At 40.3% G+C, this 21,741-nt stretch overlaps 2 protein-coding genes across 4 annotated transcripts in view; both read left to right on the forward strand.

Moving 5' to 3' along the window:
• The window catches only part of LOC122978914 (adhesion G protein-coupled receptor E5), an 87,114-nt gene extending 72,038 nt beyond the window's left edge, over window positions 1–15,076 (forward strand). Inside the window, exons 1-19 of one of the 3 annotated variants that reach the window (XM_044345993.1) lie at window positions 75–615; window positions 4,365–4,439; window positions 4,915–5,061; window positions 5,149–5,280; window positions 6,013–6,156; window positions 6,461–6,604; window positions 6,910–7,053; window positions 7,470–7,513; window positions 7,812–7,922; window positions 8,024–8,177; window positions 8,301–8,423; window positions 8,526–8,728; window positions 8,848–9,015; window positions 9,982–10,176; window positions 10,801–11,018; window positions 11,159–11,317; window positions 12,349–12,523; window positions 12,693–12,794; window positions 12,901–15,076. In XM_044345993.1, the coding sequence (XP_044201928.1) occupies window positions 585–615; window positions 4,365–4,439; window positions 4,915–5,061; window positions 5,149–5,280; window positions 6,013–6,156; window positions 6,461–6,604; window positions 6,910–7,053; window positions 7,470–7,513; window positions 7,812–7,922; window positions 8,024–8,177; window positions 8,301–8,423; window positions 8,526–8,728; window positions 8,848–9,015; window positions 9,982–10,176; window positions 10,801–11,018; window positions 11,159–11,317; window positions 12,349–12,523; window positions 12,693–12,794; window positions 12,901–12,942 (2,511 nt within the window). In that variant the 5' untranslated portion in view covers window positions 75–584 and the 3' untranslated portion in view covers window positions 12,943–15,076. Of the gene's footprint in view, window positions 1–74; window positions 616–4,364; window positions 4,440–4,914; window positions 5,062–5,148; window positions 5,281–6,012; window positions 6,157–6,460; window positions 6,605–6,909; window positions 7,054–7,469; window positions 7,514–7,811; window positions 7,923–8,023; window positions 8,178–8,300; window positions 8,424–8,525; window positions 8,729–8,847; window positions 9,016–9,981; window positions 10,177–10,800; window positions 11,019–11,158; window positions 11,318–12,348; window positions 12,524–12,692; window positions 12,795–12,900 lie in introns of those variants that run through there. The other 2 variants (XM_044345994.1, XM_044345992.1) reach the window with 2 other exon arrangements.
• Window positions 15,077–15,638: 562 nt separating this feature from the next.
• Window positions 15,639–21,649, forward strand: LOC122978918 (long-chain fatty acid transport protein 1-like). The gene is made up of 14 exons (XM_044345996.1): window positions 15,639–16,343; window positions 16,432–16,609; window positions 16,715–16,853; window positions 16,971–17,226; window positions 17,342–17,509; window positions 18,117–18,186; window positions 18,741–18,832; window positions 19,315–19,424; window positions 19,581–19,790; window positions 19,887–20,013; window positions 20,118–20,255; window positions 20,832–20,996; window positions 21,082–21,228; window positions 21,317–21,649. The coding sequence occupies exons 2-14, from the start codon at window positions 16,440–16,442 to the stop codon at window positions 21,472–21,474; spliced, it is 1,950 nt and encodes a 649-aa protein (XP_044201931.1). The 5' UTR covers window positions 15,639–16,343; window positions 16,432–16,439; the 3' UTR covers window positions 21,475–21,649.
• Window positions 21,650–21,741: the final 92 nt, after the last annotated feature.

Here is a 21,741-nt window from a genome sequence, read left to right on the forward strand (position 1 = left end):
CTTTCTCAGTCCCTCATGAGAGTGTTGTGAATAGCTCCTGAAATAGAGCTCACTGGAGCGTAGAGCGAAATGTGAAAGACGCTGTAGACAGAGAGGGGGTTTGTGTAAGCAATGTGATACGGTGCCAGTGTGAAAAATGTGTTCACTCGGAAAGATATGGAGTGAAAAAAAAAGACCAAGAAAGAGTGACGTGAGAGAGAGAGACAAGGACGCACAGATAAGTGAGTGGGAGGAAAAGAGAGAGAGAGAGAGAGAGAGAGAGAGAGAGAAAGGGGCGTATTCAGATTGAGAGTCTGAATCTGAGAGAGGAGGAAAGCTGGTGAAGGTTCACACTTGTTTTGCCTGCCACATACAGAATCACCCTCCACAGAAAGGATTTATCTTTTAAGTGTTCTTTTTTGTGTCTCAAACCTTGTGGATTTCATGGACCTTGGACTGTGATTCCTTCTGAGAAGTCTGAACAATACTTTTTATTTCTTTAACTTTATGAAAGGACCCACAATTTTATTACAGGACATCAATCAGATTTACATTTAATTCATAGTTTTGATAAAGTCATCAGCTGTACGGGGATATAGTTTGACATGGGGCCTGGGAAGGCGCTACTTATCCTGGGTAAGTCTATCAATGAGAGCACAATGTGTGTGTGTGTGTGTGTGAGTGTGTGACTGGGTGGGTATGTTAAGGTTGGAAAAAAAAAAAAAGTACAGGGGAGTTTTGAAATTTTTTAACTCCTCGATCTACTTTTTGCTTCAATTAGACACACAGCTTTTTAGGATTATGTGGCAGCTATAGTAAAACTGGTTGAGTTTATTTCTTTAGTAGCCTCAATTTCTGAGTTTCTCACTTTTGAGGAGGCTCATCCACTGACAACTATTAACAGTAGTCATGACTTATAAAAATGAGGCCAGATGGGATGGCATTTTTAGAAACCTTAGATTCTTAATACATAAGCAAATATTAATGACCAGAGACCAGAGAGTGAGCGCTACACAGCCGTCCAGCTGTGTTTGCCGCTGTGGTGTGTGGGCTCAGGTCAGACAGTGTAGTAAGAACTGATGCTGCAGCACTGATCGGGTCAGTCAGATCAGATCATCAGGCTGTCGAAGTAAAATAAACCCAAACTCTGACTGAGCCTGAATGAGCTGAGGTACTGTTTAGAGGTCTAATGACACATGGTAACTCAGCAGAAGAGGAACCTATAAGTTTTGCCTCAAAAAGCACAAACCTTAGTGGTGGTTTTTGTGGTTCATACATCTGTTAGGCAAATTTTAGAAGCTCACCACTGCTATAAATATTTATCCTGTACTGGTTACACCATTTTAGGCTGCAGTGAGTAACCTCATATAACGGTTTGCGTATTTTTACTTCACCTTATTATTAAGACATGTGTAACACTGTGTATAGTACATATATGTCATATCCAGACGATACTTGTGTTACTGCACTATCAAATAACATTTAACTACAGTATATGTTATATAGCCTATAAAAACTATATAAGTGTAATGGTGCCTGAAATCTCTGTTACGAAGCCACAGATAATTATCACATGACTCTGAAGTTCCCCTCAGCTCTACAGAGCTTTATAGCGTCTTTCAGCTTATTGTTTTGGTTTTACGGCCCATGACTTTACTGTTTTGGTTCTCTCTCACTGTTGTTTCCTGCAGCAGCAGCAGTCCGCTGTTTTCAGCAAAAATACTGATAAAGCCCACTGCATGCTACCTGCCCGGCACCAAACGACACAGAGTTAGAAACTAGCTGGTAAACGTAGTGGAGCATTGAAGGACCAGTGTGTGAGATTTAGTAACATCTAGTGGAACAGACTTGGCAGAAATGGTAATGATAATATTCATAAGTATGTTTTAATTAGCGTTTAATCCCATGAAAATAAGAATCATTGCATTTTTGTTACCTTAGAATGAGCCCTTTATATCTACATAGGGAGCGGGTCCTCTTCCACGGAGCCCACCATGTTGCACCGCCATGTTTCTACAAAAGCCCAGAATGGACAAACCTGAATCCTTTCCTTTTGTGTTTTTTGTGAATTTCACAGCCACTGTAGGTTCTCCTACACGCTTGGAAGGGGAGGGTGAGGGTTGGGGTATTCATTTGGTTGCAATCTATAACTTCACCGCTAGATGCCACTAAATCCCACACACTAGTCCTTTAAGCAGCGAAAGAGTAAAATATTTCCCTCAGGAGTTGGTGTTGTCTATAACGAGGCAACTGTTTGTTAACTTGTTAGCCATAACATCTTTACAATATGTAAATGTTGTATTTACATCTTTTATGTTTTGTTGCAATATATTTTTGGATGTTAACAAATAAGAAGTTGAGTATTGTCTGTAGGAAGCCCACTTGAGAATACAAGAGGATGATGATAATTAAAATTATACTATCAAAAGTCTCAATAATATTTTTGCTCAAAGTAGTCCAGCAGTTCCTGAGTAATGCCATCTAAGTTTGTAAACATGTTTCTGTGGGAACAGAACTGTTGATGTTTTTCTTCAGAAGAGCTAATCCTTGATTTATGACCTTAAAAACAGTACTGAGTCCAAAGATGTTTTTTTTAGAAGAGCAGTTGCTCATGACCTATGCTTGAGTCTCTGTTCACATGTTATGAGGATGTTGGATCATAAATTGGAGCCCCTCTATGATTTGCTTTTATTAAAATCTTCATTGTAATTTTGTTGTTTACTAAAAAAATGTAATCACTATTTCAGTTCTGTCTTTTTGAAGGTCAGGTGTTGGTTAACATGTGACTGACCAGTTAGTCAGTCTCAGCTAACTTTTGAACAGAGTAAAATGAAGTCTTGGGATTATGAGCAATTGCAGTCACTCTTACGCCATGCATACTCATATGTGAACAGAAAAGACGCAACGCACTGAAAGACAGAAGTATGCAAAAATGAAACTAATCACTGGGAAAAAGCTTTGGCTGTATTTATCACTTCTCCTCACTATCAGGTCCAGACATAATGGCTACATGCAACAGAAAGAGAAAGAGACAGAACAAAACAGCTTATAAAGACATGTGAGACAGAAGAGACATACAGAGAGGACAGTTAATGTGTACTGGTGAACGAGTCAGCTGTGAGCAGAGCATAAAGTTACTCTTTGTGTATTTTCAGGCCTTGTTTCTGCCCACAGTTATTGAGTCATTAAGTTAGTCTCAGTCATACACACTCACTATCACTGTCAAACTCTGTCTGGTTCTTCCTGAAGTGGTGTTTCTGTGGGAGCTCCAGCTTCATCACAGAGCAACAGAGGGCTCATTGTGATGGAGGGAAACACAGAAGAGGGACCTGGGAGTATTTAACACCATGTGTGGGGGGGCGCTGTTTTCTGCCTTACCAGCGACTCATGAGTCACAAAATGTGACTGACATGTGCATGCTCTGGTGTGTAGCGCACAGGGGGTGGAGTCATGGGTGGAAGAGAACAAAATAACACTGCACAATCAGGAACATGCATGTAATTCAAAATGTGGCATACAGCTAGCTACTACTAATTATGACCACAAGCCTTCCCCCTTAATTATATGTCACCCCACACACTTTGTTGATGAAAATATATTTTATAAAAACCACACAAGTTAGTCTTACTTACTAGCTTTACTAAGGGATGGTTTAAGGAGACATGAAGCAGTAAATTTTTGTGACATACATCCTTGTTCTCTGTGCACGTGTTGATGTCTGAGAGAGGAACAGAGGATTACAGCTGCAAGTAGTTACACCATCAGTCACATACACATGTTACCCATATGGACACCTCACAAACACACACATAGTCTCACCTTCACACTCTTGTTAAAACACAACAAGATAAAGAAAATGACTCCACTGGAGGATGGCAGATGAAGTCAACTTGAAGTCACAGCAGTTACTGTACAATGGATTCCAGCGGTGACTGAAAGTCATGGTACAAAATTAGTCAAAACGTATTTTAAAAGTTCATAGAAACTTCTAACTAATCCCAGAGTATAATTCACATTTCTGTTGTTGATCCATGTAATGTTCCAAACAATCGTAGCTTTTCCAATAAATTGGTAAATATGCTAAATTTTGGAGCCTGAAGAGACAATATTTCAACATAGAGATAATGTCTTTAGCTACTGTGTGTTGTGGAGAAACTTAACTGAGCATATAGATCACTGGTGGAGGAGTGGTATTATGGTGCAGAAACAAAAATAAATAAAATTCTAAAATAAATAAAAATTCTTTTTTGAATAAAAAGATTTATTTTTGGTGTAGTGTCCTTTAGATAAGTGTTAAGTGTTTACTTTATTGTGTCTTCCTCATCATTGTAAGATTTTGCCTTAACTGTGAAATGCACCTAAATGGCCTCTCTCTTTCCCCACAGGCTTAATGTGTATGCTGGGGGAATGTTTCTCCAAGTGTCCAGATGGCTTTGGCAATAATCGCAACAAATGTGAAGGTAATAATCTCCCATGACTTTTGATTTTAACCACCCCTCTCCACTGTCACTCTCAGAAAGAAGTGTTGCTCCCATTATGCAATACCTCTTACTGGAGTTTAGCAGGAAAAGCAGCCTTTTTTGACATTTTAATTCATTTTTCCATTTTAGGCGTTTAAGCACTGCTCATATCAAGACTGGATTACAATGAAAACAACAGTAGATGAGGTTCAAATTTTTAGATCACCACAATTTCAAGCAACCAGCAGAAATAATTACACTGCATTGACAGCAATGATATAACCACAGACTGGTGATCATGGTGGACAGAAGTGTGGGAAGAAAAAGAGCTAACAGAGATCGCTTTAAATTAAGTTTTTACAAGAATGTAAGACACTGTCACAGTAAATGTTATGTTCTATTATGTATTGATGCGTAAGATTAATCACTATAATTATATTCTCTTTGATTTATGTATTTGTATCCAAATCTACAGATATAAATGAGTGTGAAGAAAACAAGGGAGGATGTGGGGAACGCGCGGTGTGCTTCAACACAGTTGGCAGTCACTACTGTCAGTGCAAGGATGGGTTTGCAAATAAAAACAAAGTTAACTTCACAATGGGAGATGGACAGTGCCAAGGTGAGTGTGTGTGTTAGTGTATGCGACCAGTGTCAGAGTTTCTCTCTTGTCTGAACACTCATCTGTCTTCATTTGTTCCTCTGTCAGACATTAACGAGTGTTACGAGAACAAAACCATCTGCGGTCACAAGGCAGATTGTATTAACCAGATTGGGAGCTACAAGTGCACCTGCCATTCTGGGTACACTAATCCCACCAATGACCTCAAACACTGCATAGGTGAGTAGTGTCTACTTTTTTGTGTCCACATTTCTCAGGTTGAAGTTGACTGGAGCTGTGATGAAACTTTGCTGAAATTATGAAACAATATACTCACCAGAATGATCAAGGTGTAAGTTGACTCACCCCAACAGATGCCACAAAAATGACAAGAGAGTGAGGCAGGTGTCAATCAAGTAGCTCTGTACACCCACACTACACCTGTGAGAGTGGACCAATGTTGGGCTTTTAAATAGAAAATCCACTCCAGTGGCCCTGGACACACCAGGATTTAAAAGGCCGCAAATTGATTAACCCTGCAAGAGATCAGTGAATTCACTTGCAGGGGATGAAGTAAATGTTTACTGGCTTGTTTCCAAAACATAAGGAACATTTCCAAAATTAAAAACTGCCCATCCTGAGCGAGCTGATCTTAAAAGAGGTCATAGACATTACATTTCATCATATATTATAATTCCATGTAGTCTGGCCTTAACCACGAAGCCACCTCCTCTTGCCTCCTGCCAGCTCCAATTACAGCTCTTAACTAACTTGAAATGCAAGACATCTAACGACACTACTGACATTAAGACTGACACGACCGTGCCCCTGCTTACATTGCAGAGATGTTTGTTCCATCATGGGCTACAGCAATCCCTGCAATCTTAAGATTTCATACTATTCTCATCGAAATCATTGGCCTTGAGGAATGTCCATCATTTCTTATGTCTCTGTTTTTTTATCCTCTCGCAGACATAGATGAATGCAAAGAAGCTGAAATGAAAAAAGAAGACCTCTGTGGAATAAAAGGGACTTGTAAGAACAATAATGGGAGTTACTGGTGCATGTGTCCAGAAGGATACATGAACTATGGCAATGAAAGTACTCCATGCTCAGGTGAGTGTATGCATACACGCCCCCCTCCATTGCCATTACTTCCTTACTTTCAAATTAAATATGCATCCAATGGCTTCGATATCCTCATATTCCTCATATGCATATAGAACTGTTTGTTTACTTAATCTTGCACTTCTTGCAATTTTTTCAGCCCCAGTTTCTTCTTCTTCGTTGGTGTTGATGTGAATGCTCACCCTGCTTTTATGTTATTGTGTGTGTTGCATCGGATTCCAGATAATCTGTGGTGTACGTCTTGAGGAATGTCCATCATTTCTTATGTCTCTGTTTTTTTATCCTCTCGCAGACATAGATGAATGCAAAGAAGCTGAAATGAAAAAAGAAGACCTTTGTGGAATAAAAGGGACTTGTAAGAACAATAATGGGAGTTACTGGTGCATGTGTCCAGAAGGATACATGAACTATGGCAATGAAAGTACTCCATGCTCAGGTGAGTGTATGCATACATGGCCCCCCTCCATTGCCATTACTTCCTTACTTTCAAATTAAATATGCATCCAATGGCTTCAATATCCTCATATTCCTCATATGCATATAGAACTGTTTGTTCACTGAATCTTGCACTTCTTGCAATTTTTTCAGCCCCAGTTTCTTCTTCTTCGTTGGTGTTGATGTGAATGCTCACCCTGCTTTTATGTTATTGTGTGTGTTGCATCGGATTCCAGATAATCTGTGGTGTATGTCTTGAGGAATGTCCATCATTTCTTATGTCTCTGTTTTTTTATCCTCTCGCAGACATAGATGAATGCAAAGAAGCTGAAATGAAAAAAGAAGACCTCTGTGGAATAAAAGGCACTTGTAAGAACAATAATGGGAGTTACCGGTGCATGTGTCCAAAAGGATACACCCACTATGGCAATGAAAGGACTCCATGCTCACGTGAGTGTATGCATACACGGCCCCCCCTCCATTGCCATTACTTCCTTACTTTCAAATTAATTATGCATCCAATGGCTTCGATATCCTCATATTCCTCATATGCATATAGAACTGTTTGTTCACTGAATCTTGCACTTCTTGCAATTTTTTCAGCCCCAGTTTCTTCTTCTTCGTTTGTGTTGAATGCTCGCCCTGCTTTTATGTTATTGTGTGTGTTGCATCGGATTCCAGATAATCTGTGGTGTATGTCTTGCAAGATAAAGAATGGAGTATCTGTTCAGTGCTGCTGCTTTGCTGTGTAGATTTTATCAGAACTCCTTCTCTGACGCTACACAGTGAAATGTCAAACTCTGTCACTCATGTGTGTTTAGTGTCTTGCATGATGATCATCTGATGTTTCACTTTTTTCCATTTAGAGCTTGACTGTGAAACCTTCCAACCCAACAGCAGCCTTGCACAGGTAAAACACATGTTTAGATACCAAATTATTAGCATGATGAATGCACTGCAACAATCATAAATAAACAAAATGTGTAAAGTTTTTATGCAGGATTTATTTTTGTACTTGTCCCATGCAGGTCTTAGTTCAGGGTCAGTTATAGTACAGTACCCTCCAGTGTCTTGCTAAAGAACATTTCAGAAGGGGCAATTTCCTTTATTTACACCCTGCAGCCCTGTAGAGTTTGGTATATATGAACTTTAGTAAATACTGAATAGTCTCATTATTCTCTCTCTCACTGTCTGTATCTGTCTCTCAGTCTCTTAAAGGCCTGGAAGACATTTCATCCATGATGAGAGACAGCTGTTTGGCTCTGTCTAACCCACACAATGCTAGTGAGGGGAAGACTGATGGAGACGCGCTACTGGAGGTCAGAAAAGCCAATACAAAATACAAACACACACACACAGTCTTGCACATAAACACACAGTATTGTCAATTTCCCCCTTCTGTGTCCTGCAACATGGACAGAAACTTCTCACAGCCATCGAGGCCATCCTGTCCCCTGGTCACCTGAACCACAGGGAAGACATGAGTGGTTTTCTCCAAACGGTGGAGAAGTCCATTAGGCACATTGGTCCACAGCTCAAAGGCAACGGTACTGAGATGGAGACCACTGAGATAGGTAACAGGCCTTTTCCCTGGATGATAATATATAGAGTTTAATAAATAAAAATAGGACATATTTTGTAATTAACATTATCTGTGCAGGGAGAGATTACCATATGAAATTTGTTATTTGTTTGAGTAGGTGCAAAGATTGCAGTTCAGAGGGGAAAGACTCAACCCACTGGACCAATCCTTCTGACCAATGAAAATGCTCGTCTCGACACTGACTGGACAACAGCAGCTGGGACTGGAACATATCCTGGTAAACTCTTCTTCTCTTCTCTTCTGACAAATGAGGCATGTATCAATAATGTATTAAATAATATATCACTAAATACCATCATATTTCTCATTGTCTTTATAGGCTTTGCTCTGGCTGCATTGTTGACCTACAAGAACCTTGAGAAATCTGTTAACAACTCCTTTGAGGAGCTCAAAGGACATGAAAAAAATGCCAAAAATCCCTCCTCCTTCAAGATCTCCTCTAAAGTTGTGTCTGTTGTGGTCTCCAACCCGTCCACTCAGAACCTGAGCAGCCCTGTGAACATCACACTCAGACATCTAAATGTACTCCTGCCTGTCCTACATTCATTTCAATGTTGTGTCACTTCCTCTGATGTACAGTATGTACATTGTATGGAATATAAAGAGATAAAGATTATATGGGTTTTATTTTGGTGTATCAGGAGACAGCGGAGTCCTCTGAGGTGGAATACATCTGTGCATACTGGAATGACAGAGGGGCCTGGTCCGAAGAGGGTTGCCATCAACAACAAACCAATGCCACACACACTGTGTGTACATGTGAACATCTGAGCAGCTTTGCTGTGCTTATGGCCCTCTATCCCATGACGGTAAGAAACACACACATCATAAAAACCTAAATGAAATATCAATTTCCCCATGATGTTTAATGTTTGAATTTTATTGATACTCTCCACTGAGAAAATTGCTTTTACGTCTTAACATCCAAAGAAATCATTGAAACAATCTTTTTCACTGGAAACAAATGAAAAAGTGTCACTTGTTTTATTTCATTTTGCCCTTTTGCAGATTCTCGTGTGCTTTAAAGATGCATTAATCTTTCTGAAACTTTGCAGTTTCACTGCTCCCATCAACCCCATTTTTGAGCACAGCAAAAAAGCTGTGAAAAACTGACTGTCCACCACCTTCCCTGCAACAAATGGCGGCCAGAGTTAGCTTGATTGGAGCATACTGATCGATTTGCAGCCTTTAATGATGCAAACAGGCCAACGTTTCAACACTACTTAGTAAAGGAGGACAAAGGCATAAGGCAAACACATATATAGTCAACCTAGGACAGGTGTATATTTGTCACTGGGTAGAGGGTGGAACAAGAAACCCTATTGGATAATAGATACAGGGGTGGGGATTGCCAGAGTCAATGTCCAGGTGCCACATCCATACATTAAAAACAAGACAGAAAAACAATAATACACTTATATCTTTGAGTTACATGAAATCAAGCACAAAATGTGCCTGTTCCAAAACATCCATATATCATGATTTAGAGGAAGCATGACACATTTAAGTGAATTGAGGCCAAAGGGTTCAGTTGTGTTGAAAGTATGAATCCAATATGTCTCTATGGAACAGTGAGTTAACTATATCACCATTTCTAATTGAGGGGGAATTTTTTTCTATTCCCCAGAACTTTAATAAGGCTTCACAGCCATGAGCATAATGTCAGTCCGTACAGCAGTTTTGTGTTCAGAATTACTCCCTTCCAAAGAAAACAACACACACATTATGCTGTAAATGATTACACACCTTAAGGTCTGACATGTCATCTCTTCTAGCATCCCTTTGCGCTCATACTAATAACAAAGATAGGGCTGACCATGTCCCTGCTGTGTCTGGTACTGTGCATCCTGACGTTCAAGTTCTGCCGCTCCATACAAGGGACACGCACCACCATCCACTTGCACCTCTGTGTCTGCCTCTTCGTGGCTGACCTCATCTTTCTGGCTGGCATTTCGAAAACCGAACCTGTGGTATGTTCGTCCAAGCAAACAGCGACTTTAGCATGGACTGCAGTAATCCAACTGTTGACCGTATGCTTAACAAGACAGCATTTTCATTAAAATGTTTACATGGGTTGAACTATTCCACTCATCTTCCTGTTTACACACTACATAGCAGAGCCCAGTTATTAATGAAAGAGCCACCCTTCACAGCACAATAGGAGGATCTCTGCTATATTAAAAGGGGCGCTCCACTGATTTTAAACATGATGTTCCCTTTACTCGTCATGAGGACTACTGCTTAGACTGTGAAAACAGTTCAGTCTTCAGTTCAGAGAAAGTGTCATTATAGGAAATGTAGGATCTAGTGTTTTATAGAGCTTGACCTATACTGCGGAATTAAAGTCAGGATATCTCTTCCTGTGCAGCTTCTATGTCATCTTGTTAATCCACAAACCTTAAGGAAGCGCAATAACAAATTGCTGATGTACTAATTTAATAATCTTATTACGGTCATTATCATCAGAACATTATATTTACATGGGAATATCTTATTCAAAGTTTACTGCAGTCCATGTAAAGACAGCATGAGACATTTCATTCCTCTACTTCCCTCCATACTTACTTTTCTCATATGTTTATGTTGCATTGCAGGGCGGCTGCAGGTTTGCTGCAGCAATGCTCCATATCTTCTTCTTGGGAGTGTTTATGTGGATGCTGCTGGAAGGGGTGCAGCTGTACCGCATGGTGGTCCTGGTGTTCAATGCCACCATTCGGCCCCTATACTTATTCATCGCTGGTTATGGCACACCCCTTGTTATTGTCATCATATCTGCCATCGTTAATCCCAAGGGCTACGGCACTAAGGAGCAGTAAGTGGGTGGAGAAAAGATGAAATGTTTTGCATTTGCTTGTGATTGCACATCGGCGGATTACAGAGAAATTCTGTTACCTATCTTGATGTTGTGAAGAAAACCCTGTCATGCACTTGTTTCCTTCCTCCTAACTGTAGCTGCTGGCTGTCACTGAAAGACGGCTTCATCTGGAGTTTCTTCGGCCCTGTGTGCTGCATCATCTTCCTCAACGTCTTCTTTTTCATCATCACCGTCTGGAAGCTCGCCCAGAAGTTCACCAGCCTCAACCCAGACCTCTCCACACTTAACAAAATTAAGTCAGTCTGTGTGCCTGCTTGTATGCATGTGTGCGTAACGATGTGACTTTGGCTGTTGTAATGTGGGGAGTAATGTCACACACATCTAATGCATTGCACAAGAGCTGAGTTAAAACGTACTTGGGTCAAAGGGGGCAGCTTTGGGAACTGAGAATTGCACAGATGAGAACAATGTGAGAGTTTTGTGCGGAAAAAATGTAGAAAATGTTTTCATAGTACTGACTCTGGTCTCTAATGCGGTGCTACTGAGGGGCCTTTCCCTCAACCCCCTCTATCTGAAGTATGCTCATTTTTTACTCCACTCTGTGCATTTATACACAGCACTGTATGTCTCCAGCTGCAAAACACATCTGAGATTTAATGGAGAAAAAATCATCCTTGGATGCACTGGTTTATCAATTAGTGATGTTCCATTTATTCCAGAGAATTGGAAGTGTGAACCTATTTTGCCAAATGCATGCGAGCATGAAGAAAGCAACATCTTTCATCGCTGCATTAGATTATAATCAAAGGATTTATGGTTGTTTTGTCAGTGGAGAAATTTGTATCTCTTCCACATTTCTGATGGATTTCTCTCTGCCTGATTGATAAATTGTCAGTAAAACTGTTGAAAAGTGATTGGATTCTGGGTGACTGAAATCAAAATCTGATCCCTGCTAATGTTTTAGTGCTTTGCCAGTTGTTCATAGGACTAAGAAGGTTACATCACAGAATACATGCAGGGCATGTTGCGGGAGGATGGTTTTAAAATAGTGTTTCTAAGCACGGACTTTTTCTTTAAGCTCTTCTTTCATATTTATCTGTTGCCTTTCACTTTTATATCTCCACCAGCTTTCAATAAACAGTAAACTGATGGGAAATGGCTCAAGCACCCGTCCCCTTTCTCTTCCTTTGTGACTCCTCAGGGGTTTTCCAGATAATGCTGTAACTGAGTCATCCACGTGTTAGTGCTCATGCTAATCTTTCTTTCTCTCTGTATCTGTTGCCCTTTCTTTGATCCCACTCCCACCCCTCCCCCTCTTCTTCTGCAGGGCTTTCACAGTGACAGCTATTGCCCAGTTGTGTATACTGGGTCTGATGTGGGTGTTTGGGGCCTTTCTGTTTGAAGAGGGCATCGGTACAACAGTGGCAGCATACCTCTTTACTATCCTCAACAGCCTGCAGGGAGCACTGATTTTTGTCATGCACTGCCTGCTGTCTAAACAGGTAGGAAACAGTGGTTTTGCATGTGTGTGTGCATGACGTTAATGGAGAGATTAACACAATAGATAAAAACACAACTAAAAGAGAAAGTGTGAAACAAAGATGGAGGATTGCACTGACATGAGGGTTGCCAGCTGTAGATCTTTTCCTGATGTTCTGCTGCCCTCTGCAGGTTAGAGAGGAGTATGCCTATTTCCTCTCCTGTATCTGCACACCACAGAAGAAGAGATACTCCGACCTCAGCAGTACCAATCCTTCCAGTAGTCAGTCACGAGTAAGAACACAGTGATATCTCCTCCCTCTGTCTCAGCCACAAATACTCTTCCTTACAAACATTGTCTTACTCAATTTCTTAACACATGTTCTTTCTGTTCATTTAGGGTTCTCAGAGTGGACAGCACACCGGAGAATCCCAAATATGAAGAGCTAAATCTCTTATTCTACCCCAAAGACAGACTATCACACTTTAGCAAATCTGGGACAGGCAAGTCCTGATTTTAAAGTTTTGGATCACTTTAAATAAAAATCCAGTCATTATTAATTCACCTTTATGAATTAAACTCTGTTTCTGTTGTACCATTAAACCAGTGGTTCCCAACCTGGGGGCTAGTACCCCTCCAAGGGCTCATAGGAAAAATCAAAGGTGTTGTGAGATGATTAAAAAGAAGAAAAAAAACCCAAACTAGTATGTGATGCACAAATGAACAATTATGTTTATTATCGTAAGTTTTCTCTTTTTGAGAGTTTGACCTCCCCAGATCTCAATTTGAGAAGAAAGCATCACTCTTTGTTTGATCTACTCAAGCAAGTAGGTATTGCCCGACCATAAAGGGTCACAGGCCTTTCTCATCCTATCAAAATTAATGAGACCATATATATGTTTTTGCAACTCAAAAAACAATTCCGACAATATGAGCAGCAGCATCTGCCAATCAATTGCATGATGGGTGAGAAAGTCTTGCATTTACCTCATTATTTTGCTGATTTTCATCACTGGTAATGTTCTTCAGTGAAGTTGTATTGATAATGACTGAATTTTTATTTTGGCCTAAAGAAATCCTATGAATGTGTTATTATTGTTACGGCGGGCAAGAAGTACCCAGCAGTTAAAAGTGTTTATTCAAGAACTCTGTAAGTGAAAGTGAAGATATTTCAGTAGATTATTGGTTCATCCAGAACATATCATAAACATAATATAAGCTGTATCGCCTTTGGAGTGATTAAAAGTGATATAGACTATTTATTTCAAAGTGCAGACTATAAAGCCCACATTATGTAGGCTATATGAATATATTCATGTTTAAAGCAAGAGCAAACAGCTCGTGCTGCATTTTATATGAATGTTTCGTGTAAAAATAAGGGTAGATGTGCTTTTGTGGTGTTTGTAGTGAATAGAAAATATCTGTGTCTGTGTACTGTTTTTAACAGTATGTTATGGGAAAGAAACAAAGGACTGATGATGCAAATTACTCATGAAGTGCCTCTGAGGCTCTCTTCATGTTCCAACAAATCCCATGTGGACATGCAGCGAATTTATGTCTGTTGTTTCTTGATATGAAACAAAATAAGTGTTTTGCTTTTTTTCAATCACTTGTGGCTATTTTTGAAGAATCTGTCTTGGTTTCAAATTGAGCTGTACCTTTTTTCACTGGTGTATGTTACATTTTTTAATTCTTCAAATTGTACAAGGAAACAAATCTGGTCCAAAAGGATTGCTTTGGGAGATACACAAAAACAGATCCACCCTTCTGATAAGCCTGCAGCTTCCTGCAGTCAAATTATGTTTGTGGAATAAAATTCCATTTTGTCATTATGTCCTTATTATAGCTGTTAGCCTGCACCTCCACACGTTATTGCTGTAAGCTTTCACATCCCTGTGATGTCATGAAAACTTTAGCCGGTATGATGAGGCTTAATGGGAGTTATATAGTCTGGAGTTTGTTTATTTTATTGCACTTTTCCTGTTTAAAAATGATAATCCAGCATGGTGCTTGGAATAATCAAGAAGACTTGAGAATCAGTCTTACTTAAGAACCTGAACAGTTTCCTTGCTGTAATAGAGCTATCAATGATATATTTTTATATTTTATAGAAATTGATCAGATCACGTCAGCGACATTGATCTTCAGAGAAAAAAAAAACAGAGACATTTTGGATTTCATATCTGTCTTTTTATGTGAATGGTTTTGTCCTATGCTGTTTGTTTATATTTAAATTGCTCCCTCTCTCATGTGAGATCCTGTTTAAGGCCATGTATGTGTTGGTTTTAACAACTATATTGTTCTTTCATTCCAAGTGTGGCAGAACTTTTTTTTGTGACTGTTGATACCTTTTATTCATGCATTGCAAAATGTATTTTTATGTGAAAAAGCTACATGAATTGTGCAGCATCTTGTGAATGTAAGAATCTTATCATTAGAATATATTGTAGATGTTCTAGTTTGAAAGTATATGAAGCTATTTTTCTACTTTGTTTTGTTGTACGTTGTTCGGTACTGTTATCTTTAAAGAATATGCATCACAAATTTTATTAAAGCTTCAACTTCATCTTAAGAATTTGTAAAGTGTGTGGTTTATCCGCATTAGTCTCCAGCAGGGGACTTACTGTATATAGTAAAGTAGTGCACCTATTATATCTAAACTATAGGATAGATAGATAGGTAGATAGGTAGGTAGGTAGGTAGATAGATAGATAGATAGATAGATAGATAGATAGATAGATAGATGTCCTTGGATGTTTGAGCTTCACTGTGCAGAATGATGTATGTGCAAAGTTTGACACTTGATTCATCTGCTGAGGGAGGAACGTTTCTCTGTGTTTACTGAAAATTTGATTTTAAGGAGTGTACTTATGAGCATGATATGTTATATGGAAACTTGAAGCCTCCAGTTCACATACACTTTACAGTGAAGTACGAGACATCTTGTATCCAGCAGTTAAACTTTTGAAATGAACAATATTTGCATATTTAAAGATTTTGGATTTTTAATGAGGGAGGAGGAAGAGGAGATGCCATTTTAAGGATTTTTAAGGAGGTAATTGAACTTTCTTGTGGGGGGGAAAAAAAACATGTCACACACAAATTATCATTCAAAGTATTTTATATGTCTTCAAACATGTCTGCAGGGGAGCTTTAAACTACCCAATACAGTACATCAAATAAAATTTCCTTCACCCTACAAGTCTAAAATTCAGCTGGCATAATAAATCATCGATAATATAACAGGGGCCATTCTGCATTATTATTACTTTTACATTGGATGCATCTTGTTGGTAATACCCACTTTCCAATAAGACGCATTCATAAAGTAAGCTATTAACATCTTTTGGGTTTGACCACTTACGTTACCACCATACGTTAGAAAATCGATGTTACAACGTTGTCGTTTACTTCCGGTTTTTAAATGACCGGAATAATACTTGGAATACTTATAATATAATATTTTTCTATTGTACTTTTGCTAGTTTTACTTAAGTAAAGGAATACTTCTCTCACCACAGTCATATTTAGCATTCTGAATGTTATTCGTGAAACAAACAACTCAATTTTCCCATCAAATCAGACATTTATAATTTTATAAATCAGACTCTACTTGACATTATTTTCCTCCCGGGGTAATGACTCACATTCTGGCTCTGACTTACAAATGAGTAGAGTGACGCAGGAGTTAATAACTCTGCGCTGCTCTCAGCTCAGCCAGCAGACATTTCAACTCTGACTACCGCTCCGCGAGCCTCTGACAGCTCGCCCGTGACACTCCACCGAAAAGTTAGTGATATTTCTTTGGACGTGTGGTGCAGCGCTTCAGAGCACATTCTCAGGTAAGCCTCCTCTCACCAAATCACAATGCTCTTTATGTTTTTGTGTTGTTTTGCGAGTGAGGTTTTGCGAGTGTTTGTATCCCCACAGGTGACACTATGTGCGTGATGAGCGGTGTCGTATTGTGCCTCGGTGTGTTTGGGGCTGTAAGGTGGCTCCCCCTCACCTGGCTCTGTAGCCTGTTGGCGGGACTCGGACTCTTCATGGCCTGGAGGGGTTCTTGGAAGTTCATCCATGTAGCTCTACGCACCATCAGAAGGGACCTAATGTAAGGTGTTTGTGTGAAATGTATGTGTGTCCATCTCCAGCTGCCATATTTGACACTCCAGTCCAAATTTAAATTCCTCTCAATCCTCCTCTCTGCCTTAAAAAGGTGTCTGGTTGTTATTCTGCGAGTGAGGTTCTCCATGTGCCGAAACATGCGTAACAGAAGCACCATCCCTGCTCTGTTTGCCCAGATGGTTACACAGCACCCGGACAAACCTGCCTTGATCTATGAGGCCACAGGAGAGGTGAAGGCATATCAGGGATTACAAATAAATTCTTTAGCTTCATCAGCAGCACCTTTACTGAGATGGAAATCAAACAAAATCAGAGTAAAATATTTCAGTATCTGTTTGTTTTTCCAGGTCTGGAGTTTCAGGGAGCTGCAGGAGCAATGCCATCGTGTGGCACACTGGGCCCTGGCTCAAGGCTGGGCGGAGGGAGATGTAGTGGCTTTGTACTTGGAGAGCCGGCTCTCAGTGGTGGCTCTTTGGTTGGGTCTGGCTATGGTCGGTGTAGAGGCCGCACTCATCAACCACAACCTGCGGCTGCATTCACTGCAGCACTGTGTTAGTGCGTCTGGTGCCCGGGCAATGGTGTTTGGGACGGAGCTGACTGAAGGTAAGAGAGTGAGTCAGTTACATGTAGAGGCTGACTAATAGAAATCTACACTGTACAGTTTAGTGCAGTGTTCTTGCTCGACATTTTTAAAACATGACTTCTGATCATCTTTCAGCGGTGTCGGAGGTGAGCGGCTCTCTGGAGCCTGACATGGTTTTGTTCAGCAGTGGTGAGCAGAACAATGAGGAGAAGCACTGCAGCCTCCAAGCTCAGAGCCTGGACACCCTGCTGGCCTGCTCGCCCAAACATCCACCGAACTACACACTCAGAAAGAAATTCAATGGTGAGCCTCTTTAGTGTGTGTGTGTGTGCATGAGGTGCTGTATGGGTTAAGGGTACGACTGTGTTGCCATATCATGCTCTTATGTTACATGTTAGAGTGTTTTGATTGCAACACCTTCTTTTTCTAAGCAAGTCTTTGCCTGTCAGAGTAAACTGCTGGTTACCAGGTTTCACTATGTGATTCAGTTCACTCACCACTGTCAAACAAATCATCAGCTCACTTCAAAGAAATACTGAATGTCACTAGACATTTAAAAGATGAAAGATAAATGTAAAACATGAAATTTGAACAGTTTTGTGATATATTTGTGCATTCATTTCCCTCTTAATAATTGTCTTATCTATGTTGTTTTTGTTATCACACAACATTCCCTTAGTCAATACTTTTCAAGTCTTTACTTGCACAGCCTGTCAGACATACAGAGGATATGCAAGGAGAGACAGAAACATGTTAGGGATTGATGGGTTGCATACCACACATGTGAAATACTGGCAAATAAACAAGAGGCAAAGCATGAAGAAGAAAGAGAAATAAAAAACCACCCGACACAAGTTCAGCTCCTAACAACTCACTTTTGTCCTCCTCTCTTCTCTCACTCTCCATTCAGACAAACTTTTCTACATTTACACCTCGGGTACAACAGGAATGCCAAAGGCAGCGGTTGTGGTGCACAGTCGGTGAGTTTATCTGTGATTTCATCTAAGCGGATCTTGCAGCATTACATTTATGAGACACCTTCAAGGAACTAAAACAAAGCTTTTAAATGGTGCTCACAGTAAATCAATTTACAGGAATGCTGACAGTCAAATGTGCCCGATCCCATCAACATTGATGATTTGTTCAGACACATCTGACACATTTTTTTCAACTCTCTACCGCACCTGTTTTTGTCAAATGATTGCTGGCCCAGGAGAACTCGTAAATTCATCTAGTTAGGAACAGTGTAATTTCGTTGTAATGAATCAGGTAGCAATAAGATATTTACTGGTGCTTACATGTAGGTGCAGTGGAAGAAAACAAGACTGTGGGAAACAAGAAAGTAACATTTGGGCATTTTTGAGGAAAGCAGAAATCAATTATACTCGTAGTATTTCTGTAAATGCTGGGTACTGGGTAACAAAACTGATGATTCAATACAGTTTTTCAGTTAAAATCAGGACCGTCAGTGTCTACTAATGAGCTGAGGACTGCTGATGATGGATCTCACTCTGTATTTTCCGTCTGTCTTCAGGTATTACCGCATTGCAGCTTTTGGTTATCACTCTTTTGGCTTGCGACATAATGACGTCATCTACACCTGCCTTCCCCTATATCACTCAGCAGGTAGGCTCGCATGGTTCTGTAAATTTACCTGCCTGTCTAACAGGTCATTAAGTTTATCCCACTCAACACATAGGTCATTGTGTGTTTTTTTTACATACTTAATTTATATTACTTTATTTTATCATATGAAATGACAAAATATGCTAATTTCCCTTTTTCCTTCATTCCAACAGTATTTTAAACTGTGGGAAAAATTATGGGATTATTACGTCCTTTAATTTATTATTGTAATATAACACTATAATGTCCTAATACTATTAAATGCCTGTAATTATCATCACTCTGAATAACATCATAGCAACAGTAACAATCAGAGCATGTCACATTATTGTTGTCATTATGTAAATGTCATCACATCCATCAGCATTAATACATCATTAAAAGTCCACTACCTGGCAAGTGTCATTGTGTTTTTCGTTGTATGTGTGTATAGACATTATACTGAACAGTATGTGTGTATGTGTGCCTGTTGTTGTTTACAGGTACTGTCATGGGTGTAGGTCAGTGTTTGCTCTTTGGTTTGACTGTTGTCGTCAGGAGGAAGTTCTCAGCCAGTCGCTTCTGGGATGACTGCGTCAAACACAACTGCACCGTGAGTCCACACTGTGATCATGTGCAGTGACAGTGATGAGTGTTCAACCTGCAAACCAATTATAGTGTCTTAGTGATTGATTAAGGATGATTAGTGAGCTACCTCTGACTTTGTTTTGGTGTCTTGTCATATGTCTCATTGTGTGTATGAGTCCAGGTAATACAGTACATAGGAGAGGTCTGTCGTTACCTGTTGGCCCAGCCTAAACACCCATCTGAGGCACATCACCAGGTGCGTGTTGCCATTGGTAACGGCCTCCGTCCATCTGTGTGGGAAGAGTTTGTCCGGAGATTCAGAATCCAACGAGTTGGGGAATTTTATGGTGCCACAGAGTGCAACTGCAGCCTGATCAACATAGACGGAAAGGTGTGTTTTGCATGTACTTTTACTGACTTCATGACTGAAGGATTTCCAGAACTATATCATGTCTCATGTACATGTTATATACTCTTACATGTTCAGGTGGGGGCATGTGGCTTCAACAGCCGCATCCTGCCAAGCTTTTACCCCATCAGACTGGTCAGGATGCAGGAGGAGAATGGAGAGCTGCTCAGGGACTCACAGGGACTCTGTATACCCTGTCTGCCTGGTAACAAAACACACACAAACATACAAAAAGCAACAACTGGATAAAAATATGTTTGTAAGTATCAACGTTTTCTTTTTTGTCTTCCTGTCTCTGTCTGTCCTCAGGTGAACCAGGTATGTTAGTGGGGCGCATCAACCACACTGATCCACTCAGGAGATTTGACGGCTACGTTGATAAGGATTCCACCAATCAGAAAATAGCTCACAATATCTTCAAGATGGGAGACTCTGCTTATATCTCAGGCATGTTTTGTTTTGTCTCTTTAAAACACAGTCAGAACAATAACAACTGGCTATCTGGCTTTCCCCGCTCCTCTGTGTTCATACACGTTCCCTCTAACAGTCCAAACACAGGTACAGGACAGTATAAGACAGCTAGACTGGAGACTTTAAATTGCCCATAGGTACAATATGAGTGTGAGTGATTCACTGTCTGTTATGACAAACTGGGAATGTCCACGGTGTTTCCCATCTTTCACCTAGTGCATGATGTGATAGATCCCAGCTCCCAATGAGTGGAAAAAACAGTGAATGATGGTGAATAGAGAAGATAGACTTTATTTAACCTTTGGAAAAGAGAGAGGAGATGAGAAATCTGTCATTAAATTCATAATTGCCACATTTACAAAAGACCTCTTGTATGGTTTTATCACCCATAGACAGCACACCTGAATCACCATCATATTATATCGAATGATGACTCACTCGTCATTATTACAGACTTAACCGTCTTCTTTGTCCTCTGCTCTATGATCCCCTCGAGGGATGATGGTGATGATTATTTCTGTCTTCGTCTGTCTCTTACTCTCTGTCTCTCAGGTGACGTGCTGGTGATGGATGAATACGGCTACATGTATTTCAGGGACCGCAGCGGCGACACGTTTCGTTGGCGAGGGGAGAACGTTTCCACCACGGAGGTGGAAGGAGTCCTCAGCAGACTGCTGGGACATGCTGACGTAGCCGTCTACGGAGTGTCTGTACCAGGTGAAGAACTTAAAGGGGTTTAAGTATGTACTGCATCACACAGTCTTCTGTTCACTGCCTGACATGTGTGTCTGTCTGTGTGCAGGTGTGGAAGGGAAGGCCGGTATGGCAGCAATAGCTCACGCGGGAGGCCAGTTTGACCTCGATGCGTTCTTGATTGCCGTACAGAAAGCGCTGCCCTCCTACGCACGCCCCGTCTTCCTTCGGCTCATGCCATCTGTTGACACTACAGGTGAGATAACAACGCAAGGACATGCAAACACACACGCGTTTGAAAAAAAGTCACAAGTAAACTTATTTTCCTCTTATTTTGTCCTCAGGCACCTTCAAAATTCAGAAGACACGGCTCCAGAGGGAAGGATTCAAGCCACAAGACTCCAGTGAAAAGATCTATTTTCTGAACAGTCGTGCTGGACGTTATGAGGCTGTTACTGATGAACTATATAGTGATGTCATGGAGGGGAGGGTGTGTCTATGAGACAAGAGTCGAGGAGGAGATATAGATGGCTTATGATGATGGAGTCTGTATATTTCAAAAGATAGACAGAAATGTGTGTGTGCGTGTGTGTGTGTGTGTGATGTAGTAACAACTACAAATGAATGTGGATATATGATTGTGTTGCTGTTTTTGCAATTAAACTTATAAAACTATACCAAATTGAATGGATTTTTTAAATTTCTGACACTGCACAGTATCATATCGTTATAATATTAATATTTCATTAAGAATGCTTAAGCTTGGAAC

This window comes from Thunnus albacares, chromosome 3 (genome assembly GCF_914725855.1).
Source record: "Thunnus albacares chromosome 3, fThuAlb1.1, whole genome shotgun sequence".
NCBI classification, from domain to species: domain Eukaryota; kingdom Metazoa; phylum Chordata; class Actinopteri; order Scombriformes; family Scombridae; genus Thunnus; species Thunnus albacares.

Bases quoted from the DNA above. Each gene is read 5' to 3' on its own strand.
- LOC122978918 (XM_044345996.1), top strand. From the start codon at position 16,440: ATGTGCGTGATGAGCGGTGTCGTATTGTGCCTCGGTGTGTTTGGGGCT. The intron at 17,510-18,116 runs GTGAGCCTCTTT...CTCTCCATTCAG, and splicing joins ACTCAGAAAGAAATTCAATG to ACAAACTTTTCTACATTTAC. The intron at 19,791-19,886 runs GTGTGTTTTGCA...TTACATGTTCAG, and splicing joins TGATCAACATAGACGGAAAG to GTGGGGGCATGTGGCTTCAA.